The 27,406-nt window shown below is 44.6% G+C and overlaps 1 protein-coding gene across 2 annotated transcripts in view; it reads left to right on the top strand.

Annotated features, from left to right (window-relative positions):
- The first annotated feature begins 522 nt into the window (after window positions 1-522).
- FBXO22 (F-box protein 22) overlaps window positions 523-27,406 on the top strand; it is an 84,993-nt gene continuing 58,109 nt past the window's right edge. Inside the window, exons 1-6 of one of the 2 annotated variants that reach the window (XM_040343125.1) lie at window positions 523-737; window positions 4,075-4,213; window positions 13,582-13,669; window positions 16,668-16,763; window positions 21,831-21,995; window positions 23,755-23,920. In XM_040343125.1, the coding sequence (XP_040199059.1) occupies window positions 532-737; window positions 4,075-4,213; window positions 13,582-13,669; window positions 16,668-16,763; window positions 21,831-21,995; window positions 23,755-23,920 (860 nt within the window). In that variant the 5' untranslated portion in view covers window positions 523-531. The remainder of the gene's footprint in view (window positions 738-4,074; window positions 4,214-13,581; window positions 13,670-16,667; window positions 16,764-21,830; window positions 21,996-23,754; window positions 23,921-27,406) is intronic. The other variant, XM_040343124.1, reaches the window with a different exon arrangement.

The following is a 27,406-nucleotide window of genomic DNA, read 5'->3' as shown; positions in this document are numbered from 1 at the left end:
AGCGCTCTAATGAGTGTAGAGAAGCAGACAGGCAGCAGCTCTCCTCTCAGGGAGGAGTTAGAACCGAGCGATCAGCGATGTTCGATCGCTCGGTTCTCAGTGCAGAGACACGGGGCAACAGATGCAGAATCGGTCTGATGCTGCATCCACTGAGGTAAGTATGAATATATAAAATAAATAAAATACTTCTCTTTTAACTGATGTTTTTCTTTTTTTTTTTCCCTCACTTTCCCACTATTTAGCATTGGATGACATAAGGCATAATGTAGAATCTGGATTAAAAGTTTCTTGTGTTATGCAGAAACTTCTGGAGAGTGTTTAATACGTTTACACATAAAACATTTCCTTCCAAGCACTATATGTGCTCACTCAATGCCCCTGTTTTGTGCTTTCACTATCATTCCAGCGCCTTGTACAACAGACATGCGCTTTACAACTCCCTCCCTACACAGCTCTTCCCTGATCAAACATGGCGGCGACGTCATCGTCCTGGCTACGGCTTACGTGGTTTCCACGGCAACGAGCCGCTGAATGACGCCAGTTCCGGCGGAAGTAGAAGGCTTAGTAACAATGTCGGAGATGGAGCTGGATCCGTGTGGAGATTTGGGGGACAGCAATGGGCCTAGGAGTTACAACAGCCTGGAGAATCAGGGACACTACGTCCTCAGCAGCCTGGCTGAGGTGGTGGAGAGAGTGATGAGCTTCCTGCCCAGCAAAACCTTGCTGAGAGCGGCCTGGTGTGTGTATTGTCTGTACATTGTGTGCTTCTATTATGGGAAGGGCCCTTTCACTCATTGTGGGGGGCTGGGTGCCATTGGTATCATTCAGACTTTTTAATGTAATTCCAATTAAAGTGGAACTAAACCCCCAGTCAGCAGCTACAAATCCTGCAGCTGCTGACTTTTAATACAAACACACTTACCTGTCCAGGGATCCAGCACGGTCCTCACCTGAGCCAGTTGTTCACCAGGTTCCCGGGGCGCAGGCATCCTAACTGTGGGCAGCCGGCTGCCCACGCTGAACTTTGAATGGTCCCGCAGTCTTCTGGGACCTGTGATGTGTCTTAGAGGACTGAGGGGATAAGGGGAGGAACATGTAGGCAATCTGTGCAGAATGCCACTTATGGGTGGAGTTCCACTTTAAGGACCAAGCCTCATTTTGAGATTTGTTGTTCAAGTTAAAATAATTTTTTTTGTTAGAAAAGTGCTTAGAACCCAGCCTCGCCCACCCCCAAAAAAATTATATATATTTTTTCTAACACCCTAGAGAAACAAATGGTGGTTGCAATACTTTCTGTCACAGCGGTCTTGCAAGCAGACTTTAACCGGTTCCCGACCGGCGCACGACACAGAATGGCACGGCTGCGCAAATGGGCGTAAAGGTACGTTCCCCCTTTCATTTGCGAGCTGTGTGTGACCCTGCCTTGAGCTCCGCAGACCTGATCGCCGCCCGTGTCCCGCGATCAGGTCACAGAGCTGAAGAACGGGGAGATGTTCGTGTACACACAACATCTCCCCGTTCTGCCTAGCAGACACTGTTATTGATTGTGTTCCCTGTCATCGGGAACAACGATCAGTGATGTGTCACGGCAAGCCACGCCCCCTAACAGTTATAAGCACTCCCTAGGATACACTTAACCCCTTCAGCACCCCCTACAGGTTAACCCCTTCGCTGTCAGTGGCATTTTTACAGTAATCAGTGCATTTTTTTTAGCACTGGTCGCTGTAGAAATGACAATGGTCCCAAAATGGTGTCCGATGCGTCCGCCATTATGTCGTAGTCACGATAAAAATCGCTGATCGCCGCCATTATTAGTAAAAAAAAAATATTATTAATAAAAATGCCATAAAACTATCCCCTATTTTGTAGACGCTATAACTTTGGCGCAAATCAATAAATGCTTAAGAGTCGGTTCACACTAGGGCGACACGACTTTCAGAAGCAACTCCAACAAGACTTGAGCATGAACCACAGGGCGATCTGGGGCGATTTACAACACGACTTGAAGTCGTCTCCAGGACAGGAGACTTTCCAGTGGCCAATCAAACAACAATCAGCTCTGGGGAAATGTATGTTATCTTCCTGGAAAGTTGCTTCAGTTCTGAGGCGACTTCCATTGAAATCAATGGGTACAAATCGCCTACAAGTCAGATTGAAGTAGTACAGGAACTTCTTCTGAAGTCGGATCGCCTTGAGTCGTGTGTATTAACACCGCTCCCATTCACTTCCATTGTTTTTCTCTACAGCGCGATTTGGGACGACTTGAGGCGACATGAAGTCGGATCGCAAGTCGCCCCAGTGTGAACCGGCTCCTATTGCGATTTTTTTTTTTTTTTTACCAAAAATATGTATAAGAATACATATGGGACTAAACTGAGGAAAAAAACGATTTTTTAATATATTTTTGGGGGATATTTATTATAGCAAAAATTAAAAAACAATAGCATTTTTTTTCAAAATTGTTGTATTTTTGTTTATAGCGCAAAAAATAAAAACCGCAGAGGTGATCAAATACCACAAAAAGAAAACTCTATTTGTGGGGGGAAAAAAAGGATGTCAATTTTGTTTGGGAGCCACGTCGTACGACCGCGCAATTGTCAGTTAAAGCGACGCAGTGCCGAATCGCAAAAAGTAGCCTGGTCTTTGGCCACCAAAATGGTCTGGGGCTTAAGTGGTTAAAAAATAAATAAATAAGACAACAGTAAAGTTGGCACATTTTTTTTATATTGTGAAAGATGATGTTACGCCAAGTAAATTGATATCCAACATGTCACGCTTCAAAATTGCGCCCGCTTGTGGAATGGCGATAAACTTTTACCCTTAAAAATCTCCATAGACGCAATTTAAAAATGTCTACAGATTACACGTTTTGAGTTCCAGAGGAGGTCTAGGGCTAGAATTATTGCTCTCGCTCTAATGATCGCAGCGATACCTCACGTGTGGTTTGAACAGCATTTTCATATGCAGGCGCTGCTCGCGTATGCGTTCGCTTCTGCACGCAAGCTTGTCAGGACAGGGCGCTTTATTTTTTTTTATTTTATTTATTTTACCTTTTAATTTGACACTGTCCTTTTTATAAAAAAATAATAATTGGGTCACTTTTATTCCTATTACAAGGGATGTAAACATCCCTTGTAATAGAAAAAAATGACAGGTCCTCCTTAAATGTGAGATCTGGGGTCAAAAATACCTCGTATCTCATATTTACACTAGAATGCAATAAAAAAGTAATTAAAAAATAAATAACATTTCTCCTATTAAGAGCATTGGGCGGAAGTGACGTTTGATGTCGCTTCCGCTAGTCAATGTTATGGAGCCGAGTGGGAGCCATCTTTCACTAGGCAGCCAGCCAAGCAGGAGAGAGGACCGGAACGTCTCCGCCGCTACCGACAGCTCCGGTAAAGCAGCGGAGACCACCGGAGCGCGGCGGGAAGGAGTGGGCCCTCTTCCGCCCCTGATAAAAGTGATTTTGCGGTGACAGACCACTTTTATCTGAAAGCGGACCACCAGCTGAAGAAGATGATACCGGGGTTATGGCAGCTAGCTGCTGGCATAACAATGATATTCCTCTTCAAAGTGCCGTATATCGTTGTGAGCCGGTCTGGAATTGGTTAATAGCCCTGTAATCTATTTTTCATAATATTTGTTACTGTGTTGTTCTGCATCCTTGTAATGTCCTATGTGAGATCCTATACCTCTCCTTCCCCCCTCACTTCAGTTTGTTTAAAACAAGCAGTGCACATTAGTTGTAGGCCTGTACATTTCTCTATGCACACTATACAGTCTATAGTTCATCCCGGGGGAACAAGAGACGGTGGTCACATTCCTACATACAGTGGGGGAGGGTGGAGAATAAACCTAGCCACTCTCTAACAGGAAATCCAATCACAGCAGCCAAAAAATAAAAGGATTTTAGAGGAGGCTGATATCAATGGAAGGGACTTTTTAGGGTTAATGGATAAATATGAAGTTGTAGGAAATCAGAATGCAAAGTCGATTTGTTTTCTTGAAGAAATTATAGTGATCTTGTATTATTTTGATATATTTCATTTAATTCTCTATTTTTGGTCTCAGTGTTTGCAGACTGTGGAGGGTTTGTGCTTGTCGAAAGCTAAAAGCAAGGCAAAAAATAACGTGGATATCCTCCATAGGAGCAGGAAGCACTGATTTGAATGGTCATTCTCTGGTCCATGCTGTTACAGAAGAACTTGAGGTATGACACTTTAATCTGATCTAAAGGCATAGGCCACCATTTTCAAAAATTGAATAAATGCACCTACAATAATAAAAAAAAAAAAAAGTGCATTTATTAAACTTTAGGATTGGAGAGCAGTGCACAGGCTCCTGCTGACTCTTCCTTTACCCCCCCCCCGGTTCATACAGAGCTATAGACCTTCTGTTATGAGGCTGAAGTGAACAGTGCGGTGACATCACTGCACTTGTGCTCCCTTGAGTTGTAAGAGTCCCTCAGCCACAAAGCAGATGGGACTTGTAATCGTCTTATTCACAGATCCCTGTGAATGGCTGATGTGGTGTTGTGCAGGGGTGGTTTGAGGGGGAAGGAGAGCTGGGGAGTATGGCCATGTTTCATGTTATACCCTAAAAATAGCTGTAACCTGAAACATGGTCAGAAAGGTGGACTATGCTTTTCACATGTGCTGCTTTTCGCATGTGCTGCAATTTCTTTTTTTATATATCAAGAGTTTTTTTTTTTTTTTTTTTTATGAATAAGATAAAACATTCCAGTGTACATACATAAACTTGCAGACATACCTTAAAAAAAGTTTGAGAACATGACATAACAATGCTCTAGACCAGAGGACTTTAAACTTTCTAAACAAAGGGCCAGTTTACTGTCCTTCAAACTTTAGGGGGGCCGGACTGTGGCCAGCAGGAATATAATTTTTTTCCGCCATCAGTGGGAGTAAATGGTACCCCTGTTGTTGGTGTCATTGGGAGAAATCATCCCCCTGTTGTTGGTGTCATTGGGAGAAATCGTCCCCCTATTGTTGGTGTCATTGGGAGAAATCGTCCCCCTATTGTTGGTGTCATTGGGAGAAATCGTCCCCCTATTGTTGGTGTCATTGGGAGAAATCGTCCCCCTATTGTTGGTGTCATTGGGAGAAATCGTCCCCCTATTGTTGGTATCTTCGGGAGAAATCGAGCCCCTATTGTTGGTGTCTTCGGGAGAAATCGAGCCCCTATTGTTGGTGTCTTCGGGAGAAATCGAGCCCCTATTGTTGGTGTCTTCGGGAGAAATCGAGCCCCTATTGTTGGTGTCATTGGGAGAAATCGAGCCCCTATTGTTGGTGTCATTGGGAGAAATCGAGCCCCTATTGTTGGTGTCGGTGGGAGAAATGGAGCCCCTATTGTTGGTGTCGGTGGGAGAAATTGAGCCCCTATTGTTGGTGTCGGTGGGAGAAATCGAGCCCCTATTGTTGGTGTCGGTGGGAGAAATCGAGCCCCTATTGTTGGTGTCATTGGGAGAAATCGAGCCCCTATTGTTGGTGTCGGTGGGAGAAATCGAGCCCCTATTGTTGGTGTCGGTGGGAGAAATCGAGTCCCTATTGTTGGTGTCGGTGGGAGAAATCGAGCCCCTATTGTTGGTGTCTTCGGGAGAAATCGAGCCCCTATTGTTGGTGTCATTGGGAGAAATCGAGCCCCTATTGTTGGTGTCGGTGGGAGAAATAGAGCCCCTATTGTTGGTGTCGGTGGGAGAAATCGAGCCCCTATTGTTGGTGTCGGTGGGAGAAATCGAGCCCCTATTGTTGGTGTCGGTGGGAGAAATCGAGCCCCTATTGTTGGTGTCGGTGGGAGAAATCGAGCCCCTATTGTTGGTGTCTTCGGGAGAAATCGAGCCCCTATTGTTGGTGTCGGTGGGAGAAATCGAGCCCCTATTGTTGGTGTCGGTGGGAGAAATCGAGCCCCTATTGTTGGTGTCGGTGGGAGAAATCGAGCCCCTATTGTTGGTGTCGGTGGGAGAAATCGAGCCCCTATTGTTGGTGTCGGTGGGAGAAATCGAGCCCCTATTGTTGGTGTCGGTGGGAGAAATTGAGCCCCTATTGTTGGTGTCTTCGGGAGAAATCGAGCCCCTATTGTTGGTGTCTTCGGGAGAAATCGAGCCCCTATTGTTGGTGTCTTCGGGAGAAATCGAGCCCCTATTGTTGGTGTCTTCGGGAGAAATCGAGCCCCTATTGTTGGTGTCGGTGGGAGAAATCGAGCCCCTATTGTTGGTGTCGGTGGGAGAAATCGAGCCCCTATTGTTGGTGTCGGTGGGAGAAATCGAGCCCCTATTGTTGGTGTCGGTGGGAGAAATCGAGCCCCTATTGTTGGTGTCTTCGGGAGAAATCGAGCCCCTATTGTTGGTGTCTTCGGGAGAAATCGAGCCCCTATTGTTGGTGTCATTGGGAGAAATCGAGCCCCTATTGTTGGTGTCTTCGGGAGAAATCGAGCCCCTATTGTTGGTGTCATTGGGAGAAATCGAGCCCCTATTGTTGGTGTCATTGGGAGAAATCGAGCCCCTATTGTTGGTGTCGGTGGGAGAAATCGAGCCCCTATTGTTGGTGTCTTCGGGAGAAATCGAGCCCCTATTGTTGGTGTCATTGGGAGAAATCGAGCCCCTATTGTTGGTGTCTTCGGGAGAAATCGAGCCCCTATTGTTGGTGTCGGTGGGAGAAATTGAGCCCCTATTGTTGGTGTCGGTGGGAGAAATTGAGCCCCTATTGTTGGTGTCGGTGGGAGAAATCGAGCCCCTATTGTTGGTGTCGGTGGGAGAAATCGAGCCCCTATTGTTGGTGTCATTGGGAGAAATCGAGCCCCTATTGTTGGTGTCGGTGGGAGAAATCGAGCCCCTATTGTTGGTGTCGGTGGGAGAAATCGAGCCCCTATTGTTGGTGTCGGTGGGAGAAATCGAGCCCCTATTGTTGGTGTCGGTGGGAGAAATCGAGTCCCTATTGTTGGTGTCGGTGGGAGAAATCGAGTCCCTATTGTTGGTGTCGGTGGGAGAAATCGAGCCCCTATTGTTGGTGTCTTCGGGAGAAATCGAGCCCCTATTGTTGGTGTCATTGGGAGAAATCGAGCCCCTATTGTTGGTGTCGGTGGGAGAAATTGAGCCCCTATTGTTGGTGTCGGTGGGAGAAATAGAGCCCCTATTGTTGGTGTCGGTGGGAGAAATAGAGCCCCTATTGTTGGTGTCGGTGGGAGAAATCGAGCCCCTATTGTTGGTGTCGGTGGGAGAAATCGAGCCCCTATTGTTGGTGTCGGTGGGAGAAATCGAGCCCCTATTGTTGGTGTCGGTGGGAGAAATCGAGCCCCTATTGTTGGTGTCTTCGGGAGAAATCGAGCCCCTATTGTTGGTGTCGGTGGGAGAAATCGAGCCCCTATTGTTGGTGTCGGTGGGAGAAATCGAGCCCCTATTGTTGGTGTCGGTGGGAGAAATCGAGCCCCTATTGTTGGTGTCGGTGGGAGAAATCGAGCCCCTATTGTTGGTGTCGGTGGGAGAAATCGAGCCCCTATTGTTGGTGTCGGTGGGAGAAATTGAGCCCCTATTGTTGGTGTCTTCGGGAGAAATCGAGCCCCTATTGTTGGTGTCTTCGGGAGAAATCGAGCCCCTATTGTTGGTGTCTTCGGGAGAAATCGAGCCCCTATTGTTGGTGTCTTCGGGAGAAATCGAGCCCCTATTGTTGGTGTCGGTGGGAGAAATCGAGCCCCTATTGTTGGTGTCGGTGGGAGAAATAGAGCCCCTATTGTTGGTGTCGGTGGGAGAAATCGAGCCCCTATTGTTGGTGTCGGTGGGAGAAATCGAGCCCCTATTGTTGGTGTCGGTGGGAGAAATCGAGCCCCTATTGTTGGTGTCGGTGGGAGAAATCGAGCCCCTATTGTTGGTGTCTTCGGGAGAAATCGAGCCCCTATTGTTGGTGTCGGTGGGAGAAATCGAGCCCCTATTGTTGGTGTCGGTGGGAGAAATCGAGCCCCTATTGTTGGTGTCGGTGGGAGAAATCGAGCCCCTATTGTTGGTGTCGGTGGGAGAAATCGAGCCCCTATTGTTGGTGTCGGTGGGAGAAATCGAGCCCCTATTGTTGGTGTCGTTGGGAGAAATTGAGCCCCTATTGTTGGTGTCTTCGGGAGAAATCGAGCCCCTATTGTTGGTGTCTTCGGGAGAAATCGAGCCCCTATTGTTGGTGTCTTCGGGAGAAATCGAGCCCCTATTGTTGGTGTCTTCGGGAGAAATCGAGCCCCTATTGTTGGTGTCGGTGGGAGAAATCGAGCCCCTATTGTTGGTGTCGGTGGGAGAAATCGAGCCCCTATTGTTGGTGTCGGTGGGAGAAATCGAGCCCCTATTGTTGGTGTCGGTGGGAGAAATCGAGCCCCTATTGTTGGTGTCTTCGGGAGAAATCGAGCCCTTATTGTTGGTGTCTTCGGGAGAAATCGAGCCCCTATTGTTGGTGTCATTGGGAGAAATCGAGCCCCTATTGTTGGTGTCTTCGGGAGAAATCGAGCCCCTATTGTTGGTGTCATTGGGAGAAATCGAGCCCCTATTGTTGGTGTCATTGGGAGAAATCGAGCCCCTATTGTTGGTGTCGGTGGGAGAAATCGAGCCCCTATTGTTGGTGTCTTCGGGAGAAATCGAGCCCCTATTGTTGGTGTCATTGGGAGAAATCGAGCCCCTATTGTTGGTGTCTTCGGGAGAAATCGAGCCCCTATTGTTGGTGTCGGTGGGAGAAATTGAGCCCCTATTGTTGGTGTCGGTGGGAGAAATTGAGCCCCTATTGTTGGTGTCGGTGGGAGAAATCGAGCCCCTATTGTTGGTGTCGGTGGGAGAAATCGAGCCCCTATTGTTGGTGTCATTGGGAGAAATTGAGCCCCTATTGTTGGTGTCGGTGGGAGAAATCGAGCCCCTATTGTTGGTGTCGGTGGGAGAAATCGAGCCCCTATTGTTGGTGTCGGTGGGAGAAATCGAGCCCCTATTGTTGGTGTCGGTGGGAGAAATCGAGTCCCTATTGTTGGTGTCGGTGGGAGAAATCGAGTCCCTATTGTTGGTGTCGGTGGGAGAAATCGAGCCCCTATTGTTGGTGTCTTCGGGAGAAATCGAGCCCCTATTGTTGGTGTCATTGGGAGAAATCGAGCCCCTATTGTTGGTGTCGGTGGGAGAAATCGAGCCCCTATTGTTGGTGTCGGTGGGAGAAATAGAGCCCCTATTGTTGGTGTCGGTGGGAGAAATAGAGCCCCTATTGTTGGTGTCGGTGGGAGAAATCGAGCCCCTATTGTTGGTGTCGGTGGGAGAAATCGAGCCCCTATTGTTGGTGTCGGTGGGAGAAATCGAGCCCCTATTGTTGGTGTCGGTGGGAGAAATCGAGCCCCTATTGTTGGTGTCTTCGGGAGAAATCGAGCCCCTATTGTTGGTGTCGGTGGGAGAAATCGAGCCCCTATTGTTGGTGTCGGTGGGAGAAATCGAGCCCCTATTGTTGGTGTCGGTGGGAGAAATCGAGCCCCTATTGTTGGTGTCGGTGGGAGAAATCGAGCCCCTATTGTTGGTGTCGGTGGGAGAAATCGAGCCCCTATTGTTGGTGTCGGTGGGAGAAATCGAGCCCCTATTGTTGGTGTCTTCGGGAGAAATCGAGCCCCTATTGTTGGTGTCTTCGGGAGAAATCGAGCCCCTATTGTTGGTGTCTTCGGGAGAAATCGAGCCCCTATTGTTGGTGTCTTCGGGAGAAATCGAGCCCCTATTGTTGGTGTCGGTGGGAGAAATCGAGCCCCTATTGTTGGTGTCGGTGGGAGAAATCGAGCCCCTATTGTTGGTGTCGGTGGGAGAAATCGAGCCCCTATTGTTGGTGTCGGTGGGAGAAATCGAGCCCCTATTGTTGGTGTCTTCGGGAGAAATCGAGCCCTTATTGTTGGTGTCTTCGGGAGAAATCGAGCCCCTATTGTTGGTGTCATTGGGAGAAATCGAGCCCCTATTGTTGGTGTCTTCGGGAGAAATCGAGCCCCTATTGTTGGTGTCATTGGGAGAAATCGAGCCCCTATTGTTGGTGTCATTGGGAGAAATCGAGCCCCTATTGTTGGTGTCGGTGGGAGAAATCGAGCCCCTATTGTTGGTGTCTTCGGGAGAAATCGAGCCCCTATTGTTGGTGTCATTGGGAGAAATCGAGCCCCTATTGTTGGTGTCTTCGGGAGAAATCGAGCCCCTATTGTTGGTGTCGGTGGGAGAAATTGAGCCCCTATTGTTGGTGTCGGTGGGAGAAATTGAGCCCCTATTGTTGGTGTCGGTGGGAGAAATCGAGCCCCTATTGTTGGTGTCGGTGGGAGAAATCGAGCCCCTATTGTTGGTGTCATTGGGAGAAATTGAGCCCCTATTGTTGGTGTCGGTGGGAGAAATCGAGCCCCTATTGTTGGTGTCGGTGGGAGAAATCGAGCCCCTATTGTTGGTGTCGGTGGGAGAAATCGAGCCCCTATTGTTGGTGTCGGTGGGAGAAATCGAGTCCCTATTGTTGGTGTCGGTGGGAGAAATCGAGTCCCTATTGTTGGTGTCGGTGGGAGAAATCGAGCCCCTATTGTTGGTGTCTTCGGGAGAAATCGAGCCCCTATTGTTGGTGTCATTGGGAGAAATCGAGCCCCTATTGTTGGTGTCGGTGGGAGAAATTGAGCCCCTATTGTTGGTGTCGGTGGGAGAAATAGAGCCCCTATTGTTGGTGTCGGTGGGAGAAATAGAGCCCCTATTGTTGGTGTCGGTGGGAGAAATCGAGCCCCTATTGTTGGTGTCGGTGGGAGAAATCGAGCCCCTATTGTTGGTGTCGGTGGGAGAAATCGAGCCCCTATTGTTGGTGTCGGTGGGAGAAATCGAGCCCCTATTGTTGGTGTCTTCGGGAGAAATCGAGCCCCTATTGTTGGTGTCGGTGGGAGAAATCGAGCCCCTATTGTTGGTGTCGGTGGGAGAAATCGAGCCCCTATTGTTGGTGTCGGTGGGAGAAATCGAGCCCCTATTGTTGGTGTCGGTGGGAGAAATCGAGCCCCTATTGTTGGTGTCGGTGGGAGAAATCGAGCCCCTATTGTTGGTGTCGGTGGGAGAAATTGAGCCCCTATTGTTGGTGTCTTCGGGAGAAATCGAGCCCCTATTGTTGGTGTCTTCGGGAGAAATCGAGCCCCTATTGTTGGTGTCTTCGGGAGAAATCGAGCCCCTATTGTTGGTGTCTTCGGGAGAAATCGAGCCCCTATTGTTGGTGTCGGTGGGAGAAATCGAGCCCAGATTGTTGGTGTCGGTGGGGGAAATAGTGCTCCATTGTTGGTGTCGGTGGGCAGAATAGTGTCTCATACCAGTGGGATGAATAATGCCCCAAGGACTGCATAAAGGCAAGCAAAGGGCAGCATTTGGCTGCCAGGCCACAGTTTGGAGACACATGCTCTAGTAGTGTGGAGTGTCAATCATAGAGTAAGCCATCTCAAAAGCGAAACCAGAAGAAATGGCACCCAGATGTCAGAGTAATTAAAGAAAACCATACATTCTGCATATTGCAATTTCTGATTTGTTTAATGTTACTGCATGTTTTGGCATAAACAAGGAAGAGCACTGAAGCAGTACATGACGGTAATAGCAAAAGACTCCTTATTGCAGTAAATGCTGTTGAAGATATTGCTTTTATCCATTGAGAGTGGGTAGTAGAATAAGTAAAATGTAAAAGCAATATAGTGGGGCTGATTTACTAAAGGAAAATAGGCTGTTCACTTTGCATTGGAATTTACCCTTGGCTTAGTGAATGAAGTGAAAATTCACTTTCCTAAGAAACCCCAAACACGCGCAAGAAAAAAAAATTCAAAAGTCAAAAGGTTTGGAGGCCAAGTTCATCTTTAGGAACAAAATAATAAATGCGTATGATTTTGTAGGAAAAAAATTGCCTATATTAGTTTTTCCTGCACACTCTCCCTCCAGCTTTCTGGTAGGGCTTTCCGTTAGAATAGTGATGAGTTCACTTGTAGTCTGTTGAGAAGTACAAGCCGTCTCAAGCCATCTGCCATGGTGGAAGACAGGACTTGTAGTTTCTTCATTCACAGGTATAAGGTGTAGCCTGCACACCCACTTCGATTTTCAAAGTGACAGCAGCTGTAGGGGGAGGAATCCCGGCCCACTGTCATGTGAAGGGGGAGGGTTGCTGGAACGCGTTGTAACATGTTCTAAAGGTGAACTTGGCCTCTGCATGGCCTGACCCTTTGTATTATATTTGTGTTATTTACAGCCTCGGATGTTTTTATTTCTGTTTGGTTAAGATGTGTATTGCTTTTTTTATATAGAATTTCTATTGATGTGTTCCTGTTTATTAAAGAAGAGTTCCAGTCATGTATTTGTTCATTAAGTCAGCTACAAAAAGTGTAGTTGCTGACTTTTAATAAACAGCCACTCACCTGTCCCACAATTCAGAGATGCACTCACCCGCGCCATGTCCGTGGCGGCGCCGGCATCTCTGCTATGGGCACTCAGCTGTGACAGCTTGCGCCGTCACAGCTGGTTGCCCACTGTGCACGAACTAGTAACGATGTGCTCTGTGACTGGTCCCGAAGTCTTTTAGGACATGCCATGTGTTCCAGAAGACTTCAGGAGGGAGAGCTTCCAATCGCCTAAGGCAACAGGAACGGAAATGGTAGCAGGTACCTGTCAAAATCGGGTACCTGCTTTCCCCCTTCTCCCCAAAAGCTCTGAGGAAGAGGCCTTAAAGTGGAAGTTTGAGTTTTCACTCAAAACCATATATTCTGCTTGTGTTACTTTTATTTTGTCTACAACCCAGTGTATAACATAGTAGTACTGTATTTTTTGTAGATTTATTTTTTAATTCCTTAAAGCGGGTTACTCACATTATCAACATCACAGGTATTGACGGCAAGAAAACAGAGTTGTCTCTGGTGGCTAGTATAACAAGCAGACTCTGTTTTGTTGGTACTCACATAGTTCTAAGCCAGTGATGGTGAACCTTGGCACCCCAGAAGTTTTGGAACTACATTTCCCAAGATGCTCAACTACACTACAAAGTGCATGAGAATCATGGGAAATGTAGTTCCAAAATGTTCTAAGCTGTTCATGTCTAGGGTGTGTTAGGACTATAAGTCTGCCAGTTCCACTCAGTGGCTCTCGGGTGTCTGAAAGTATCATGTCATCCACAGCAACCAATTACATTTTGGCACTCTAGACAACACAAGCAGATCTGGTTTTAAATATACTTATACCTGAGTAAATCTGGTGTCTGATAGGTGGATAGAGTTTTTTTAATTTGTATTGTTCAGCCAGAGGTTCAATTTAGTAGCCCACTTGCACCAGGTTTTAGCATATGGTGCAGAGTATGTATTCTTGGAGGTGAGCAGGAAGTTGTACAGATTTTTTTCGTGACTATCGGAGCATAGGAAGGTGTCCATTGCATTTAGAAGAGAGATTGGTTGATGTCTTAAATATCGAGTTCCCCATCAGTCAAGATGTAAATGGATCCTTTCCCACTTTTTTGTTAAAGCTCTCCTTTAAATATGATTGTACTGTAAATCTGTCATATAATGCATTGATTATGCTTGGTTATAACTAAATGTTTACTATGTCCTCTCTTGTAGAAAATATATATTATTCCAGAAATGTTTCTGTACTTCACAGACTTTGAGTCACTTAATGACCATGGGGCACACGGTGGACCAAAGAAAGGTAATATGGTGTAAAATACATTTATACGATTGTTAGTGCATGGCTGCCCATAGTAACTCTATGTCCAGCCTTATCCATTGAGTCCCACATATAAAAATACAGTATGTACACGCTTGCAGGGACCTGGAGCAATAACAAGCCCACATTTCAATGCTGTTTAGAACATCTGAATACATTTGATGTGGAATATTAAAACCAGATTACAACACTAATGCCGGCCATACACGGTTCAAATTTCGAAATCATTTTCTTTCGAAAATAGTTTCTAAGATTTTTCGCACAAATTTCGAACTGTTCCAATGATGGGAGAATCGTGCGAGAAATGTAATAGAAAAAAAATTGTGCAAGAAAAGAAAATTCCCGGAGAGAAAAGAAGATTCCCAGACACGAAAATTATTTTCTTTAGCAACATGAAGGCTTGGTCGGCCGAATTTCGAAAATCAACGGTGGCATCAGATCATAAAAAAAACGAACTTTCTGATTTTGAAAATAAAATTTGTTCGAAATTCGACCGTGTATGGCCTGCTTAACTTGATACGATTATATCACCAGAAATAAAGCATTGTTAAACTGGCATGCACCCATGGACATATGTGACCTGTGACTTTTTTCAAGGGCACCTAGGAATTCCAGCACTGATCAGAAGCTGGGCTAGTAATTTCTCTGCATGCTGTTCAGAAATCATACATTACTGCACGAAAATTCCATATTATCAGCCCCTGCCACCAAAGAGTCGATGGCCTGTAGCTATAGATATTATACCTGCAGGCTATATGTTGTACAACATTGCTCTAGTCCATACAATAGTGTATACCTCCACAGGACATGGGTCCATTTTGTTGGCTTTTTTAGTTACGTTTTTTTTCTTCAAGTTTTTATATCAACAACCGTTCATCGTTATTATTACTATTATTATTATATAGGATTTATATAGTGCCAACAATTTGAGCAGCTCTTTACAATATAAGGGCAGACAGTACAGTTAGAATACAATTGAATGCAATAGGAATCAGAGGGCCCTGCTCATTAGACTTTACAATCTAAAAGGAAGATTCAAGTTATAGAAAAGATAATAACTGGGGGGGATGAGCTGATGGAGAAAAATAAAAGTACGGTTGATAGATGGGATTGGGGCAGGATAGAGAAGGGTTTTTAGGGATCAGGGATTTAGGTATATATTTAGGGGTCCAAAAGTCTACAGACAGGGAGATAGTCAAACAGATTGGGGTAGAGCGTTGCAGAGTTTGGGGAGAAGTCCTGTATGGGTGTATGGCAGGAGGTGACAAAGCAACTAGAGAGGAGGAGGTCTTGGGAGGAAAGAAAAGAACACTTAGGTTGGTATTTTGAGATTAGGTTAGTGATGTAGCTGGGGGCCAAGGTGTTAATATTTTAAATTAAATTGGTTAGATGAGCGGAAGTCAGTGGAGGAATTGGCAGAGAGGGGTAGCAGACACTGAGTGGTTGGTAAGGTGAATGAGTCTAGTTCATCCTAGTTATTGGTAATACAGTGGAACCTCGGATTATGAGCATAGTCCGTTCCAGGCGAATGCTCGTAATCCAAAGCACTCGCATTTCAAAGCGAGTTTCGCCATTGAAGTCAATGGAAACGAAAATAATTTGTTCCTCATTGACTTCAATGGCATGCAATACCACATGCGGCCAGAGGTGAGGGGGGGTGCCGGAGAGCCTCAGAAACTGCCGGTAAGACCCGAGGACACCTTGGAAAGACTTTGTTCCCGAGGTTAGCCAAGCTGACTATACAACAAAGCATGCTATCCAACATTTGTCCGTGGAAAATCCGACAACAATTGTCCAATGGAGCATACAAACAGTCGGATTTTGTACATGCCTTCTCATTGACCACTGCTGTCCCCTTTACTTGTACAGGCATTAAGGCAGGGTTCACACCTCCGACGGAATGCGTCTCACAGCAGAGGTCAGCTGCGTTTCTGTTCTCCATTTCAGGGACGAATCGGAGCAAATTTTTTGCCTGAATTCAGCCCTGAAACGGAGCCAAAGACGCACAGTGCAAGCCGCAACGGAGATATGCGAACCAGAACCATAGAGAGCCGGTCACAATCTCCTTTAGGGCTCTTTCACACGTCCGTTCCGTTCGTCCGTTTTTTGGACGTCCGTTAATGGACCGCAATGCTTCCCTATGGGCTAGTGTCCGTTAGCGGATGAGCATCCGCTAACGTCCGTTAGCATCCGTCTGCGTTCAGTTCCGTTTTTTTGGACGGAAGAAAACCCTATTTTTTTCTTCCGTCTAAAAAACGGAACGGACGAAAAACGGACGTTAACGGATGATCCGTTTATCATCTGTTCCGCTAACATCCGTTTTTCTATGTAAAAAGCCCCAAAAAAAAAAAAAAACTGATGCAAAAACTGATGCAAAAACTGATGCAAAAACTGATGCAAAAACTGATGCAAAAACTGATGCAAAAACGGATCAACTGATGAAAAAAAAACCTGATCTGAAAAACTGAACGGACGTGTGAAAGAGCCCTTAATGCGAATTGGATGTGCGGAAACCCTCATCCAATTTGCATAGGTGTGCCCAGCCTAAAGGGACAGGGAGTAAGGGAAATTCTCCACAATGTGGCCAAAGACAGAAAAATCAAACGACATGAACAGTGACAAATATAATACGAGCATACAGTACAACAGGCTAGTTATGAGATTAGTCGGGCCACTTTCATTTGTGCTTCAAGGTATCTGACTTGTTAGTATTAAAACATAGCTGGTCTTTTGGTGGTTTTTAAATGAAAAAGACAAAGCTATAATTACATATACCACTTATTTACAGAATGCAGTTTTACACAAAGATTTTGTTTTTCGGGTAGATGACTATTCACAAATTAAAAATGGTCTGGGGCTGGATTTTGGTAACCTCATTATGCTGCACCTTCTTGTTTCTCCTTTGATTTGTATTACCTATTCATTCTGCATGTCTGACTTCTGCTACAGTTGTTTTTTTCTCTTTTTTTTTTCCCCCCAGCAAAAAAGAAACATGGTTCGGAATTGGCAACCGCCTTGGAGAAGCTTCTACCTAGTGAATGTCAAATTGTTGGACTCGCTACACCAGGAATTGTAGGTAATATAAACTCAGGGCAGGTTGTATCTCCAGTGGATTTCTTTCTTTTCTTTTTTTTTTTTTTTAATCCTTTAATGCCTAAGCCTTTTGCTGACATTAGTTGCGTACAAGTTAAAATCTGTATTTTTGTGCTAGAAAATTGCTTAGAACCCCCAAACGTGTGTGTGTGTGTGTGTGTGTGTATGTGTGTATGTGTGTATGTGTGTATATATGTGTGTATATATAATTAAATGAATACATACAAGCAGAGACCCTAGGGAATAAAATGAAAATCATTGCAATGTTTTGTCACATGGAATTTGCGCAGCGATCTTTCAAATGCAATATTTAAAAAAAAAAATACACTTTCATGAAAAAAAACAGTTGACCCAATTTTTTGGTATAATGTGAAAGATGATGTTGCGCGGAGTAAATGAATACCTAACATGTCACGCTTTGGAACGGCGAGAAACGACAGTACCTAAAAATCTCCATAGGCGAGGCTTTAAAAATGTCTACAGGTTACCAGTTTAGTTACAGAAGAGGTCCTGTGCTAGAATTTTTGCTTTTGCTCCAACAATCGCGGTCATACCTCACATGTGTGTTTTGAACAACGTTTACATTTGCAGATATGTGTCTTGTTTTTAAAAAATAAATAAAAATTCTAATAATTTTTATTGCTGTCACATGGATTGTAAACATCCCTTGTGACAGTAATAGTCATTGACAGGTAATCTTTATGGAGGGATCTGAGTCTATAAGACCCCAAATTTCTCCTTTGCACTTAAAGCAGGGCTCAACAAAATCCGGGCTCCCGGTCGCAATTGCGACAAATTGTGACCTGGTTGCCCACACCTGCGGGCAATTGAGGCCGCGGCTTTATGGCCTACAAGGCCGCAAAGCCACGGCCTCAATTACCGGCTGTCGCGGGCCCGCCGCGATAGCACAGCGGGGGAGGTGGGGGCGCACGGAGGCACAGGATCCTGTGTCTCCGTGCGTCCCCACCTCCCCCGCCACGCGATCGCCAGTAATTGAGGCCGCGGCTTTGCGGCCTTCATAGAAGGAAGGTTAGGTCTGCAGAAGGCCGCAAACCCGCGGCCTCGGTTACCGGCCGACGCGGGCCCGCCGCGATCGCGATGTGGGGGAGCACGAAATGTATAAAGTGACTTTAAAAAAGTACTACTTGAGTGCTCTACTCAAGTTAGTTGGATCACTCGCCAGAAATAAATGAGCTTCTTATGAAAAGGGGTGTCGCAGCGCATTGGGTGCATGCTCTCCTGCCAGCAGAAAAGATCTCCTGAAAAGAGAAAAGATTAACTGTGTAAAACAAAAGCAAACACAGGTGGTCCCTTTTACTAAAAGTGTATTCCTAACATCCTTAAAAAAATGGAACATAAACTAGAATAATGCTAGAATAGATTTAAAGGCAAGAACTGGATCACACACATAATTTTGTTTGTTTGCAAGCACTTTATATATTTGCACAGGATTGAAATTTGCACAAATATTGGCGCAGATATATTTTTTAAAACAGCAGTTCTAATGTGTTTTTCATTGTTTGCACTGCCATCTCCTTCCCTCTAATTGGAACCCCCAAACATTATATATATTTTTTATTCTAACACCCTAGAGAATACAATGGGGAAAAGGGAGTAGCTGCTCCAGGTGGGAACCCAGATGAATATCCTCCGTTGCAGACAACTCAGGTGCAGGCAATGCACTTAGCAAAGCAGGACGTTTAAAAAATTCTACAGGTTGCATGTTTTGAGTTACAGAGGAGGTCTAGGACTAGAAGTATTGCTCTCGCTCTACCAATTGCGGCGATACCTCACATGTGTGGTTTGAATACCGTTTACTAATGCGGGCACTACTCACGCATGCGTTCGCTTCTGCGCGCAAGCTTGGTGGGACGGGGCGCGTTTTCTGGCTCCCAACTTTTTTAGCTGGCTCCTAGATTCCAAGCAAATTTGTCAAACCCTGACTTAAAGTATTCAAAACGCCAAAATCTGCGTTTTGGAATACAGCGTTTTAAAATCTGCAGAAAAAATAGTAAGATGCCGCAAGATTATAAACGATAGTGATCAATAAAATGATATTATCTGGTAAAATAAATAAATGATAAAGTAAAGTCCAATGTCCAATATGATCCAATCAATAGTCCAATAGAGCAAAGCACTAGCGGCAGCAACCCTAAAGCAGAAGCAGGCTCTGAAATGTATGCAAAAAAGAAAAGAGGACGTGCCAATCCAAGTGCAGCAGAATAGAAAGTTTAACCACTTAAGACCCGGACCAAAATGCAGGTAAAGGACCTGACCAGTTTTTGCGATTCGGCACTGCGTCGCTTTAAGTGCCGAGCCACGGTTGGGCACTTAAAGAGGACGTGCAGGTACGTGCTTGTGCCCAGTCGTGCCATTCTGCCGACGTATATGTGCAGGAGGCGGTCCTTAAGTGGTTAATAAAAATGTGTATAACACACAGCCGAATGGCTACTCGCAAAACATGGGAGATACAAGGCATATAAGCTGTTCAGGTTCGGTGTCGCTACGGGTGCCCAGCGATCCCTGGTCCTCGGCAGGCAGGAAAGCTGGTGGTAATGGAATTCCTGCTTCCCCGTGGCTCCCGGTGTGACACTGGAATTCCATTACCACCAGATTTCCTGCCTGCCGAGGACTTTTGTTTTGGGACCAGGGAATCGCTGGGCACCCGTAGCGAAACCGGACCTGAACAGCTTATATGCCTTGTATCTCCCATGTTTTGTGAGCAGCCATTTGGCTGTGTGTTATACACATTTTTATTAACCACTTAAGGACCGCCTCCTGCACATATACATCGGCAGAATGGCACGGCTGGGCACAAGCACGTACCTGTACGTCCTCTTTAAGTGCCCAGCCGTGGGTTGCGGGCGCGCCCGCAACCCGTTTCGAAGCTCCGTGGCCGCGCGACCCGATCGCCGCCGGAGTTCCGCGATCGGTCCCCGGAGCTGAAGAACGGGGAGAGCTGTGTGTTAACACAGCTTCCCTGTTCTTCACTGTGGCGCTGTCATTGATCGTCTGTTCCCTGATATAGGGAAAGACGATCAATGACGTCACACGTCCAGCCCCGCCCCCCCCTACAGTTAGAAACACAGAGGTCACACTTAACCCCTTCAGTGCCCCCTAGTTAACTCCCAAACTGCAATTGTCATTTACACAGTAAACAATGCATTTTTATAGCATTTTCTTGCTGTGAAAATGACAATTGTCCCAAAAATGTGTCAAAATTGTCCGATGTGTCCGCCATAATGTCGCAGTCACGAAAAATATCGCTGATCGCCGCCATTAGCAGTAAAAACAAAATAATTAATAAAAATGCAATAAAACTATCCCCTATTTTGTAAACGCTATAAATTTTGCACAAACCAGTCGATAAACGCTTATTGTGATTTTTTATTTTTTTTTCAAAAATGGGTAGAAGAACACGTATCGGCCTAAACTGAGGGGAAAAAAAGTTGTTTTTATATATTTTTGGGGGATATTTATTATAGCAAATGGTAAAAAATATTGATTTTTTTTTCAAAATTGTCGCTCTATTTTTGTTTATAGCACACAAAATTAAAACCGCAGAGGTGATCAAATACCACCAAAAGAAAGCTCTATTTGAGGGGGGGGGGGGGACGCCAATTTTGTTTGGGAGCCACGTCGCACGAGCAAACAACGTTTGCAATTTTCAGTTAAAGCGACGCAGTGCCGAATCGCAAAAACTGGCCAGGTCCTTTACTTGCATTTTGGTCCGGGTCTCAAGTGGTTAAACTTTCTATTCTGCTGTACTTAGATTGGCGCATCTTTTCTTTTTTGCATACTTTTAAAATCTGCGGCATTGGCAGCCGAGTAAACCGGAAGTCATGACATCACTTCTGGGTTACTAGAGGGTGCCTCCCGGTGGGAAGGGAGAGCCGCGGGAGGTGGAAGCCAAGAACGCATATTTGCGTACGGTCGGCATGAAGGGGTTAATATTGTAAATCGGCAGTATTCCTTTTTTTTTTTTTTTTATAATTGACATTTGTACCAAGAATAATTAACAGCATGTGTGCCTCCAAGAAAGGGTTGTGGAGTTAAGGGTCAGTTCCCACCGTGTTTTTAGCCCATTAATTTGACTGGGCTGAAATTGCACTGAATGTACTAATTAAAAAAATGCACTGCAACCGGATTGCATGGGATTTCTATACCATATGTCAGAAGCAGGCAAACACACTGCATTTGCTATTAGCAATTGCTTTGACACTTGCTGCAAATCGGTTTCCTCATTCTGGGTCCTGATAGATGTGCAATAGATCTGGACAGAGAAGTCGGGAAGGGCCACGTGGGGCAGGAAATATTAAGAGCTCGGTTTTAGATGGATTCAATTGGAGGAAGTAGTTTGGCATCCAGGCTATGTCTGTTTAGTAAATTAGTGATGCGTGAGGCGATAAATGGGGTGAGCTGAGGGGCTAGAGATAGGTTTGGGTGTCATCGGCATATAAATGGTAGTGGAAGCCATGGGAGGCTATGGGCCTACCCAGGGAGGACGTGTAGATTGAGAATTGTAGAGGTCCAAGGACAGAACTTTGGGGGACCCCCAACGGTAAGAGGAGTTGGAGAGGAGGAAGTGGAGTTGTAAGTGACACTGAAAGTGCGGTGAGATAGGCAAGATTCGAACCAACGGAAAGCGCAGCCATGGAGACCAAGCAAATTAAGTTTTTTGAGAAAGAGGGGGTGGTCAACTGTATCAAAAGCAGATACTATTAGTTCATGCAACTAGTCATTTGATCCCATTGTTTTCATCAATCTGATGGCTACAACCATCACTTGATGCAATACAAATGTTAAATTCAGCTGCTAATTTGTTTCTATGTTAATGGTTTACAAAAAAGAAAACCAAAATCAAAGTAATCCCTGAGTATTATTAGAATGTATTAACCCTCTGTTTTCTTTGACTGCGAAGTCTGTTGAAAAGAGTATTGATACATGTATGTTCTGTATTAGATAAAATATTTGATGTGAAGCCACTACAGTTTTAATTTTCTCACTTTTTTTTTTTTTTTGTTGTTTTTGTTTTGTTTTTGTTAATCAGTTACTCCCATAGGATCCACAAATAATCAGCCAGTGGAGATGGAAGATGGAGAGTCTGGCTTTGCACTTCTGTTCCCCAAAATCACTGGAGTTAAAATCCAAAAATTTCAGTTCTTTAAAGACTCCAAGTGTAAAGTGTTTGATGAGAGCAAACTTGAAGAGGCTGGTGAGCTGATTTTTAGTACAAATATGAGTGAGATAACTTTTTCTGCTGTCATTTTGCGCATATATACTCTGCGTGTATATAAATATGTTTATTATAGTGTGTGATATACATGTATATATCATTATCAGTGTGGGTTAAAGTGAAGGTAAGGACTAAAATTGTTGCCTTCCCCACTCCTTACCCGTGTCGCATATCATTTGTAAGAGAAATATGTGTATATACCATTTTTTTTTGCGGTCATGTGACCCATAAGCTGCAGCTCCTCAGTTTCAGGGAGTGCTCGACAGCAGTGCTGGATTCACAGAGCCATGATGTCACCTGCTGACTTCCATTTCACACTCATCAGTGCTTCTTCCTATCTGCTGCAGCAGCTGATTAAATAAAAAGTATTTTATGCTGGTCTCTTTTTACGAATTGTACACAGCAAAAATACAACGTATATAACATGGCGTGGGCCACACTGTCTGATGCATCCATAAGTGTTGGATAGCACCAGCACCCTTGATTCTTCAAGAGAATGAAGATTTTGCTGGCAGAACCTTTTTCTTGCATTTTTTGCACGCATGATTTAAAAATAATTTTAGCCTTGAAGATTGCACAAAACTTCCAAAAATTATATTTTCTGTAAAAAAAACACCCTAGAGAATAAAGTAGTGGGAGTTAAAAAAAAATTACGTTGCATAATATTAGCGCAAAGGTTTATGAAATGAAAAATTTTAATAAAAAATACACTAAAGTTAATTTTAGGGCACACAAAATGACCCAATTTTTTATAAAATATAAAAGATGAGGTTGCACAGTGTAAATAGATACCAAACATGTTAAACATTAAAATTGTGTGTGCCCCTGAAATGGCAACATGCTTCAGTACCCCTGTGTTTTCCATGTACGACTCTTTAAAAGCCACCTACAGGTCATCCGTTACCCAGGAGCTTTAGTGCTAGAGTTATTGCTCTCACTCTGGCATGCTTGATGATATATAACATGTAGCACAATTGATGATGTTTTCTTGCATAGGTGCCCCTGACGTGTGCTTACATTCGTATGTGGGGGGGGGGGGGCCTCAAACATTTTTAGGGGGGAGTTTATGTGCTTTGGTGTACCTTTTTTTTAAATTTTTCACAATTTAAAAAAAAAAAAACTTCTTTTGCTGAACTTATTTTTTCATCACATAGGGGACATCTGTGTTGTGATTTTTTTGATGATAGCTGGCAGTTGGCTTGTCAAATATATACACACACTCCCAGCAGCTGCAGCCATCAGGCGTGTATGTAAAACTGCCCGCTGTCGGGTCCACTCCATGTACAGACCTGACAGTAAAAGGGTTTAGACCCCTTTCACACTGGGGCGGGAGGTGCGATGTCGGTAATTTTGCGGCGCTATTCGGCCGGTAGCGGGGCAGTTTTACCCCCGCTAGCAGCTGAGTAAGGGTTAAAACCGCCCGCAATGCGCCTCTGCAGAGGTGCATTGCCGGCCGCATAGCCGCAGTGTGCCATTGATCTTTGGAGCGGTGAAGGAGCATTGTGTAAACCGCTCCAAAGATGCAGCTAGCAGGACTTTTTTTACCGTCCTGCTAGCGCACCGCTCCAGTGTGAAAGCCCTCGGGGCTTTCACACTAGAAAGACGGCAGCGGCTGTTTAGGGTCGGTTTGCAGGCGCTATTTTGCAAAGAGACCCAGTGTGAAAGGGGTCTAAGGCTGATTACAGCATTATAGTTTATTACTTACTAGTCTCATGAGTTTCTTAATTGTGGTTTACAGGTCTTAAAAATAATCCAGACCTACGTGTGGTCCTGATCTTTGGATACAACACATGGAGACATGGAGCAACTCGCTTCTTACATCAAGTCTTAAACCCTCTAAATGAGAAAAGTATCATCATTGCCGGAGGCCAGGTTGAGTACCTTGCATCATTTTCCTCACAGACGTAAGTACACCTGGTTGAATTATCATATAGAAGTTAGCTTTTTTTTGCCAGTAGTAGCATAATTTTCTAGCTTTAACCCAATTGCATGGACGTCATTCTGCACCCATTTCAGCATAGTAGAAAAATGTTGTCAGTAGGCTGCCATTTAAATGAATGTCATTTGGTTCAGGTGTCATTTCTGATGTGCATAGTTGTATCCAAGGGTGCCTTTCAAGAGCAATCTCAACACTAATATATGAACACATTTTTATGAAACTCTTATTCATTTGTGCCAATAGCAACCCTTTCTATTATTATTATTATTATTATTATTATTATTATTATTATTCAGAATTTGTGTGCCAGCCTTTTGTGCAGTGCTTTACTAAATAAAGGGAGATAATGAAGTTACAATACAATTCTAGACGAGGAGATTACAAAAAGTGACTAGAAAAGATACAATTTCTGGGGAAATTGTGTGACGTGTTCTTGCCTCCATCAATACTCCTGACTGGAGACAGTGCCCCTGGAGATGTAAATGTGATACAACAGTGTGTCGATCCATTTCAATCCATTGCCCCATCAAAAACTGCCCCCATCAAAAACTGCCCCATGCTATTGCACCATCCTATTGCCCCATCAAAACTGCTCTGTCAAATACTGCCCCCATCAACCATGGTTGATGGGGGGGGGGGGATATGGATGGTTGCTATAGACTGGCTGTTATGGAGGGTTGCTATGGTATGGTTGCGATGGACTGTTTGCTATGGATTGGTTTCTATGGACTGGTTGCTATGGATGGTTGCTATATGCAGAGTATGCTAGCATGCAGAAGTAACGCTGAGCCAAAAAAAACAGCCAAATCCCCTCAGCGTTGTGTGGGAGGAGCTAGAATTCACCTCACAGCTGTGTGGGGGGAATCATAATACCCCTCACAGCCTTCTGTGAGGAGCTATGATTCACCTCAGCGTTTCCCAGGAAACCAATGTTTATATGCAGGCTCTAAGCACAGACCAGTTTTTTGCCCCTTTTGAATACTTGTCATTCTTCAAATGGTTGTATTTTAAAAACTGTAAATCGTACAGTGAAGATCTTTATATTGTAAAAATCACAAGACCCAGACCTACATCTTGTTGTATAGTATTTCTCTAAAATATTAAAATTGAAGGCACAGTCGCAGTTTAAATATTGCCCTTCAAATTTTAGGTGTCTAGACTGTAATTTCCATGGATGGCGTGAGTTGCAAACAAATGGTCATATTGTAAAAACGATCAGGACTATGGATTAGCCGTGGATACATGTAGTGGCAGCAGGGATAGCTGAACGTTTTGATATAAGATTTGTGTAGGCCGGCCTGAAAATGAGGGAGTAGTGGCAGTTTAGAAATCCTGTCCTGATTTTTTAGTTTTTGTCATCCCACACTCTAGTTTCACCATTCATTCCTATGGGACAAATTTTGCCGCAAAAACGACGATATTTCGCGAACGATTTGGTATATTACTTGTCTATGTAGTGTAAAAACTGTGGGGGGAGTTAGCATTTAAAATTTGGCTATAATAATATATATGTGAGATAACAGTAAATGCTCTTGCTATGCAAGAACACTTAATAACTGTGAGGAATGAGAAGATGGAGAGGTGGATTAGGCTTGCCCGAAGAGATGAAAAGTGTAAATGTTATTCTATTGTTTGTCCTATGTAAAATGACATTAAAATGACGACTGGTACACAGCAATGCAGAGTTATTACAAATGAACTAAAGGCTTTTTTATTTTGTGTTTTTTTTTTATTTTTTTAATACAACATAAAAATAAAAAAAAACAGGGTTTAAAAGGAAAAAATAATTTCAATCCCTATCCCTTTCTAGTACCTACGCACACACTTATCTGTTGGCCTACCTCGTCTGCGAGTTTGAAATTGCCATATTTTTAGAACCTATGTGTGGTCAGTACAATTGGATCGAAGATATTTTATTTGTTGGTTTACTTTACTCTTACTGATACTTGTTCTTGTGCACTGCATAACTATGAGACCAGTTACGGGTTCTAGTCTTAGGTAAGGTATGATCTGCTTTTGATCTAGGGTGAGCCAGGCTTACCTAACTGAGCATTATGCCCAGATATGTGACTCCAGTTGAATGTTCTGATTTTTCTCTTTCATTTAATTTTTATACATTTTTTTTTTTTTTTTTACTTGTTTTGCTCATTTGTGTTTTTGTTTATTTACATTTTCTAAACATTTTGTACTTAATGTCTGATTTGCAACCGTGTTATTTTGTGTCATGAGTTTGGCATAATTAGCTAGATTCAGTAAGAGTTAGGCCGGCGTATCAGTAGATACGCCGACCTAACTCGGAATCTGCGCTGTCCTAAGTTTAAGTGTATTCTCAAACCGAGATACACTTAAACCTATCTAAGATATGACGGCTTGCACCGTCGTATCTTAGGGTGCAATATTTAGGCTGGCCGCTAGGTGGCGCTTCCATTGCGTTCGGCGTAGAATATGTAAATCACTAGATACGCCTATGCACGAACGTACGTTCGCCCGTCGCTGTAAAGATACGCCGTTTACGTAAGGCATTTCTTTATCGTACATCACGGGACACAGAGCGGCATTCATTACTATATGGGTTATATGGAGTACCTTCAGGTGTAGACACTGGCAATCTCAAACAGGAAATGCCCCTCCCTATATAACCCCCTCCCATAGGAGGAGTACCTCAGTTTTTCCGCCAGTGTCTTAGGTGTTAGTCATGGTTTAGCTTGCCTCCACATCCTTGGGATTAGGTGAGCTAACCGGTTCTGTCCAAAAAAGCCTCAGCGCTAAAGTGGTCAGTAACCGGACCCCAAACCCTTGGGGTATAGCCCATAATGCTTTTCTTTTTAGAGAGCTGGACCCTGGGCCCAGAACTTAGAAACCTTTGGGTGCCTAATGTTTCTGTTGCCAGAGTGCTATATGGGCCCAGGACAGTGGATCCTTCATAGGAACCCAGGGCCTGAAGGTCTAGACATCCCCACCGAGATGGGGGAAGATTGGGCCTCTTGCTTGGCAAAGTCCTGCGGCATGGAGCAGGTAAGTGAGGGGAAAACTTGCGGAACTTGGTTCTTAGCAGGTTTTTTCTGGGGGGTCACAGGGGACATGCCTAAAGTTATGCACTGCATCTGGCAAACTAGTCACATATCATAAAGATAGGATGGCTCTATATGTATTATTCCCCATAAGATGTGACCTCCCTTGTAGTGTTGGAAAAGCATTGAGTGGGGCCTGTGTGATATAAAATTATATGTGTGTGTCAGAGAGCTGTGCTTACCTGCAAGCCTCCAGGCGATGCTCCATTCAGTCTTCCTCCTCACGGCCTGCAAAGCAGGCAAAACGCTGACCTCCTCATGGTTCCAGGCTGCAGGCTGCACTTTGCTGGAGCAGAGAGGTCCCTTCCTCCCAACCCCACCCCCCCCCTGTCGGGAGGGGCATTTCCTGTTTGAGATTGCTGGGGGGGAAGGGCGGGTCA

This window comes from Rana temporaria, chromosome 3 (genome assembly GCF_905171775.1).
Source record: "Rana temporaria chromosome 3, aRanTem1.1, whole genome shotgun sequence".
Taxonomy (NCBI): domain Eukaryota; kingdom Metazoa; phylum Chordata; class Amphibia; order Anura; family Ranidae; genus Rana; species Rana temporaria.
Note: the sequence above shows the minus strand (reverse complement) of the source record. Positions and strands in the feature narration are given on the sequence as shown.